The sequence below is a fragment of the Eschscholzia californica genome, unplaced genomic scaffold (assembly GCF_041429995.1).
Source record: "Eschscholzia californica isolate CP2 unplaced genomic scaffold, dmEscCali1.0.p SCAF_4, whole genome shotgun sequence".
Taxonomy (NCBI): Eukaryota; Viridiplantae; Streptophyta; class Magnoliopsida; order Ranunculales; family Papaveraceae; genus Eschscholzia; species Eschscholzia californica.
This window is the reverse complement of record NW_028238461.1, coordinates 35,355,644-35,361,171: the sequence shown is the minus strand read 5'-3', so window position 1 is coordinate 35,361,171 and position 5,528 is coordinate 35,355,644. Positions and strand designations below refer to the sequence as shown.

General features: G+C 35.9%; 1 protein-coding gene across 2 annotated transcripts; it reads right to left on the bottom strand.

Moving 5' to 3' along the window:
* Window positions 1-406: 406 nt before the first annotated feature.
* Window positions 407-5,292, bottom strand: LOC147544319 (ERAD-associated E3 ubiquitin-protein ligase HRD1B-like). 2 transcript variants are annotated; one of them, XM_086638386.1, is made up of 8 exons: window positions 5,024-5,292; window positions 4,038-4,601; window positions 3,384-3,560; window positions 3,068-3,217; window positions 2,762-2,970; window positions 2,085-2,229; window positions 1,516-1,741; window positions 407-806 (listed from the first exon to the last, which is right to left on the bottom strand). In XM_086638386.1, exons 2-8 carry the CDS (start codon window positions 4,568-4,570, stop codon window positions 645-647), a joined length of 1,602 nt encoding a protein of 533 aa, XP_086494512.1. In that variant the 5' UTR covers window positions 4,571-4,601; window positions 5,024-5,292; the 3' UTR covers window positions 407-644. The 2 variants fall into 2 exon arrangements, with proteins under 2 accessions (XP_086494512.1, XP_086494513.1); XM_086638387.1 differs by lacking the exon at window positions 5,024-5,292 and adding an exon at window positions 4,702-4,995 and having other exon boundaries at window positions 4,038-4,652.
* Window positions 5,293-5,528: the final 236 nt, after the last annotated feature.

Sequence of the window (5,528 nt, the reverse complement as noted above, 5' to 3'; positions counted from 1 at the left end):
AGTATTTATTAGTCATGTTGGTTCACTATTTACGTACTTATGTCTGATAAATACTTACAAATAAAAGAAATCCTATAGGTCTTCAGAAAAATATCGCATATTTTCATCCAAATGTTGCATCTATGGTACTTTTTTTTTTATGAAAGGCATTTATGGTACTTGAATAAGGTTACAAATATTATTAACATGTAACATCATTTTTATTCCTTTGAATAGCTAGGTCTAGCAAACCCAAATTGAGCAAGATTATTTTTCATTGAAATATAAACAAAAACAAGAGCAATATTTGGAGAAAGCCAAGCGTAGAATTTATTCATTTTTAAGCTTAAACATTCCCGTTTCCAATTGTTTATGGCACAGAGAGTTAGCATCCAAGGAATAACGAAAAAGTTAAAATGTAAAGACATTGTAACAATCAAACTGTTGATATATATTGAACATTGTCGAGTTTTCTTACAGTCTCTTTCCAAATTCTGTCCTTCAACAACAATAAACAGTCCCTACCCACATCACTATTACACCTTACAACCCAAAATTTCCGTTTCATAAAATGATCTTCCCCAAAAGCAATTTCTTGTCTAACTCTAAATTACCCATTGCTCAGATTTGTCCATACCGACGATGTTTGGAGTCCTTCCTCTCTCTTATGTCTTAACCTGTTGTTCAGTCTCACCATTAAGATCACCCTCTGACATTGTTGAGGATGACGCAATCGCCTTGCCTTTGGTATCAGTTGTCGAAGAAAGGTTTGTGTTCATAATTTCCTGTTTCTGATGGTTTAGAAGCACCACCTGGTTTTGGAGAGCCTGGTAGTGCAAAAAATTGAAGATTCAGAGATGGGTCATAGAAAAACGTTTCACATTTTTTCTCTATTCTATCCTAATTGGCATTTTGCCTTCAATTGAATTACTGACATTTTCGTAATTTTATCAAAACTACATATTATGAGCAAGCACACCAACTATTTCTAACTCAAGTTAGGGAAGGAAAACATACCAACTCCCAAATAAATAAAAACAACTTGGAGAAATTGTTGAAGAAATCATTCGTTTTTTGAACAATAAGTATTCATTCGTTTGAAAGCTGCATACCTTGATACCCCTTTTTAGTTTTTTCCCAGTTGGACACTCTTACCGGAAGCTTGCAGGAACTTCAGCAAGTAATATGTGAGTCCATATGTAAATTTTTTAGTACTTGGACACGGTTGTCTTATGACCAAAAAAATAATCTAGGTGAACACCTCAATGGTTGGTTTGGAAGTTAGGAAGTAACGAGTAAATACCTAATAACTGAGATAAGAAAATGTATGTGCCCGATTATACCCTCATTTTCGTCTTTCTCTAATCAGAGTGTCAGACATCTGGTACTCGTATGACGAGATACACATAATGATAACCATGTCATATACCCTAAAAGTAAGGACTTTCTTTGTTTCAATACATGCAGAAGGACCATTGCTAGATAACCATGTTCATTTGATGGAATAAACGGATTTGAGAAGGAAAATCGATGTACCTCAATCTGGTTCCTGAGAAGCCTTGCCTGTGCCTCAAGGTGTGAAGTATATCTGTTCGGGTCACTTCCAAACATTGGGAACTCCGTGAAGTTTGTTTGCCCAGCTGGAACTCCAAATTGCTGTTGCATTGGTTGTCCAGAGGTTGATCTTACTCCAGTCGATTCCGCATTGGAAGAACCTGGTGTAGGCACCGGATTCTGTGGAGCGAAAGCATAACCAGTAGACCTGCAAGTTGTAAGACATAAAAGATCATAACATATCTTCATTCAAAAGAGTAGAACTCGTTAAAGAACAAATATTTGTAACGTGGGAAAATCAACAATGAAAAAAATAAATAAAAGAAACAACTTCAAACAGCTTCAAGCCTCAATTTATATTTCGAATACCCATTTTAAGCCAAGTTGCCAAACCACCAAAGGAACATCTAATAAAATGATCCTTACATCGAATGAATAAAACTCGTAAACATCTTCAACCTAGATTAAATAAGAAGCCAAATATGTGACCAAAAGAAGTTCACAAACCATCAAATGATTTGTAGTATATTATTAAATAAATAATGACATACCAGACGAAGGTATTGGCAGACGGATAAACATAAGACTTCTCATATATTGCAGCAGCGGCAGCGGCAGCTTGAATCCTAGCTTGATGCGGGCTCAAGTTGTCATTTGCTGTATTGCTTGAGGAACCTTGTGCTGATGTACCAGCTCCTGATCAAAGAAAGAATAGTTAAGAAACTTAAACGTGTAACCGTGATGTATTATTATATGTAGAACATATTCTGAAGTGTTAACTGAGAAAACAAATTCTCAAGACTTCAACTCAATCATCTACCAATTCCTATCAATACCTCCAAACCAATTTCCTTCTCCACAACTCCACATTTTCTCGCCAGAAACCTATCTAAATTTTGCAACCTCAAGTATATGAATACCTTCAGGGGATTTTTTTAGTGTTGTCCGTTATTTCCTCTAGTAAGGCTATGTGACCTAGATGGTTAACTCTAGCTCGAAGCTGAAACTACTTTTTTGAATCCTGAGACGGTTGTATCACAACAAATGTGTTTGACGAACTAGTCTCGCCTAGCTTCTTGGTTCCTAGTTCCTACTTAGTACTTCCTATTTGATGATGCATACATCCTCACGGTAAAACTTCTAGTGCAAATAATTGGGTTAATCCCAACAAAATGGTGACACTAATAAGAACAAGGGATAAAAATATAAATTTGAAACATAACCAAACCTGGTTGATGCACTTCACCTCGCACTCCATGATGTACCCCAGATGCAGTTGCCCCACCTTCTGGTGGAACCACTAGTGCTCTGCAAGTCGGGCAAGTATTTTGTCGTTCTAACCAAGACCGTAGGCAATGGACATGAAAAAGGTGCCCGCAGATAAGTTTTTTTGCCGTAACCATCTCCTCACGACAAATAATGCATGTTGCATCACCTCTGATATCCACAAAATTCTTTTAAGAGGATTGATACAAGATGATATAGAAAACCAATTGTGCAAAAATGTTAAATATATGTTGAGTATATAACTCACGCATTAAGTTCTTCAGGCGTTGCATCTGGAAAACGATCATTCATATTTGAGGTGATTTTTCTATACCGTATATAATCAGCGATGCGAATCTTGAAGTTACGAAATGTCTCATAGAGCTCTCTTACCAAGTGCAACGGAATTCCATAGTTCCTGAAACAACTCCAAAATTAAAATTAGTCACCCTACGAAGAAAAATCAACAAGATATCCATATCATACGTAGTTAACTAGATTAATATGTGAATGCATTTATAACAATATATGAATGTTGCTCTACAAGAATTTCTACTTGAACAAAAAAAGAATCTGTTACTCACATGAAAATCACGAGAAAGAAGCACAAATACATAGATAGGTGAAGCAAATCACGTATAAGTTCCAAGTAAAAGGTGTAGACTGCCTTCCTCTCCCATTGTCCTTCCATAAGCATGTCAGTGACATAAAAGACATATTTTACAAATGTTGACACCGTTGTTGTGGCGAGAATCATATACCTGAAATAGAAAGTATGCGACATTAAAAATTATGGAAGTCGCAGAGAGGACTTAATAAAATAATTCAAAGGAGCTCCTAACACAATTCCTAGGAGTTAGGACAATGAAAACTACTAAATATAACGGTAGTTCCGTGTATGGTCTAAGCTTTGGGTGATTGTAAAATACGTGTCCAAGCTTGATATCGTTCTCCTCACAACTTGGAATAGCCGACAAAGCGACAAGAACGATCATAACCTATATCTTAATCTGGGCCCTTTCTTAAAATACGTACATACAAGCATACTCAAATTGGAATGGAAAGCAGTAGGACAATGTCTTAATCTTGCATACGTAATATTTTATGAGCATGCATTAGTAAATGAGACAAAAGTTATAGCAAACTAACTGGCCATATATATATCCGTTAAATTCGAGGATTTCATATCCAATATAAAGAATAAAAAGTCATTTAGTCCGAGTCACTTAGAAACTTACTCAAATGCAAAAAAGAGAGAAACTGAAGCCTTCCGTGTTTGGATCAAATACTGTAGTGAAGTATAGAATAAGAGACTATCCAGAATAAAAAGGAACCCCAGAAAAGAAACGATTCGGAAGTGTGACAACTTAGTAACAGCTGGAGTTGTCTCTATGTATTCCACCCTTTTTTGAGCCAACCAATGCAAAGCCTTAATAAACAAGAGAGATGTAACCATTGCAAGGAAAGTAACCGAAAAATCCTGTCTAAATATAGTGACAGCAAACAAGATCTCCATGATTTCCCTCCAAGCCTGTTCATTCAACCTTTCGACCTCCGCCTCTCGAAGGGTACCAAGAAACAAACGCTTTGTTAGCTGCCATAAAATACACATATTGACCAAACCCAAGTTTAAGAGTAACACCAAACTGATCTTCGAAGTCGATAAATACACCATGGCTGGATAAAACTGGCCCCTGCTATTAAAGGCATGGTAAATAACAGCAAGGGCACTGATGAAACTAATCCCTGCATATGTTTGCAGCCTCACCATTTCCTATAAGAGCTGATCTTCTAAGTAGAGCCTGAATAAGTAAGACAAAAAAAAAAAAATCACAATCTGTACAAAAACTTCCCTTTCCAAAGAAGAACTTCATCTATACAAACCACTAATGTAGAGAGAGCAAATTCGATCAATCCATTTCAATCTACACTTAGTTAGATCGTAACTAATTGCTTCAAAATCAATATATTATGGATGATTTTTGCATATAATAGGAAGAAATCTTCCTAACTTGCCCAAAATTGACGATCTAAATTACGAACTTAGGGTGTCAAAAGAAAACGTATTTTAATCAAACTAAACTCTAAGTTAAGAGATCTATGAAGAATCTCAAAGACCTAATTTCAGAATAAAGACCTTGAAATTCATTAAATTGTTCAGATAAAGAACTAGGGTTATAGAGGACTCAATACCAAGAAAAGAGATTGGTATGTACATATGTACCTTTTGAAATCCAATTTAGGGCTTCGTCGGTGATAAATTCCGATCATACACCAGTGCTAGACATAATCCGGAACAGAGGGGACAAAGAGAGAGATAGAAATGACCGAGACGATTTTCTCCTAGCTTAGATATAGAACTTTGATGTATATACTAATTTCGATTTTGATGATTCAGTTATCTTTTTAAAGAAACACGTGTTATTGAAAGTGTATATGAAGTGATATAATAAATCTCAGCCGTTCATTTTATGTGAATATGGAAGTTGGTATGTGTGATATACAGTGAAAGTAAACTCCTTTATTGTGTCATCAGTAGATTTTTCGACCACTAAGAGATTGACACGTTTACACTCTGACATCTTTGTCTTTGTCCTTGGGTTGAAACGTCGAGGGTATATATGTGCAACTTGATTTAAGCCGGGAACGATTCAACATTGAGGTTTTTTTTTTCAAACTCTAACAAGATCGGGCCTATACTCAATTAGACTATGGCCTAAAGCCCAATT

Excerpts from the sequence above, each read along its gene's own strand:
- LOC147544319 (XM_086638386.1), bottom strand. The coding sequence starts at position 4,570 with ATGGTGAGGCTGCAAACATATGCAGGGATTAGTTTCATCAGTGCCCTT. Across the intron at positions 2,971-3,067 it reads ACGCCTGAAGAACTTAATGC|AGGTGATGCAACATGCATTA; the intron begins GTGAGTTATATA and ends TGTGGATATCAG. Across the intron at positions 1,742-2,084 it reads TCTGCCAATACCTTCGTCTG|GTCTACTGGTTATGCTTTCG; the intron begins GTATGTCATTAT and ends TACAACTTGCAG.